Genomic DNA, 1,156 nt, shown 5'->3' with positions numbered 1-1,156 from the left:
CGCTCATCTTACACCATAAGCTTAAATGCTTTATCCAACGTAGAAAGCAGATCTTGGGACAAGATACTGGCATGAAGAATAGCAAACATATCGGAGTTCAGTCCCATGCAGAACTTTTGACGCATATCGTTATCTTGACATGCCTCGTGTTTGCTTCTACCTGTAAAACTAGAGCAGCAAGAACATTCAATAATCAGTTCATAGTTATGCAATTCTTCCTACGATCCAGTGAGTTTTCCAAAGTATTCGGCGACCGTCATGTTCGAGGTTTGTTCAAATTTGGAGATGGCGGATTTCAATTGTTGTATTCTTGGTCTGTTGACCACCGCATAGCGAGACTTCAACGTATTCCGCAGCCGTTCTACATCCTTGTATTTAGACAAGTAACATTTTAGCTTTGTGTCAGTCGTATTCATGATCCAGGAAACCAACATAGCGTTGATTGTATTCCAGTCTGACTGTGTGCAAGGTAGTTCAAGTTTGGAGGCCGTTCCGTCCAGAAACACAAATTTCTTGCGAGCATGTAATGTGATTTTGACATCGTCGGCCCAATCATCATATTTATCTCTGTGCAACCTCGTTGGAGTAATGAAATCTCCTGGTAGTTCTTGAGGGCCAAGGAAGAATGGTAAATTTGGCTCTATTTTCTGAACCAACGGTAGCACTCCACCGACCATGTTTTCCTAGGCTTTTTAACCCCGCTCGGTTACCATTAAACAATTCGATTTGGAAAAGCTATGTTTCTCATTCAATTGACAGGGGAATAAAATAGACTACAATTGATGTAAAAATAGGAACTAAATAAACATCGTAAATAGATCGAATCAAACTGATAAAAAGGAATCGATATGTAAGGAATTGATATGGGTGGATTGTCTAACGGATAGTGTCATTTCTGTCCCAGGTCCGCCCCCGCCTCGGGTACTAAGTTTTAGATACGTCTCTGTCTCGTTACCCGTTAGGACGGGAAATCCCCGTGCTATGCTGTAAGGTTTGGATACCTATGTGTACCCGAATCCGCAGGTCAAACTTACATCTACGGGGAATGGGGAAGCTCAGGGGGAAATAATATTTAAGGCTAATATATGACTAATTTATAAACTTGGTCCTTATATTTTTTAGTTTTTTACTCATTTGATTCGAGAGTAAAATTCTC

The 1,156-nt window shown here is 40.7% G+C and overlaps 1 protein-coding gene across 1 annotated transcript; it reads right to left on the bottom strand.

Moving 5' to 3' along the window:
- Window positions 1-218: 218 nt before the first annotated feature.
- On the bottom strand, window positions 219-677 carry LOC145140575 (uncharacterized). The gene has a single exon (XM_079074018.1). It carries the CDS (start codon window positions 675-677, stop codon window positions 219-221), a length of 459 nt encoding a protein of 152 aa, XP_078930144.1.
- Between the last annotated feature and the right edge of the window lie 479 nt (window positions 678-1,156).

The sequence above is a fragment of the Lactuca virosa genome, chromosome 9, assembly GCF_052849685.1.
Source record: "Lactuca virosa cultivar CGN04683 chromosome 9, Lactuca_virosa_CGN04683_v6, whole genome shotgun sequence".
In the NCBI taxonomy this organism is placed as follows: domain Eukaryota; kingdom Viridiplantae; phylum Streptophyta; class Magnoliopsida; order Asterales; family Asteraceae; genus Lactuca; species Lactuca virosa.
Note: the sequence above shows the minus strand (reverse complement) of the source record. Positions and strands in the feature narration are given on the sequence as shown.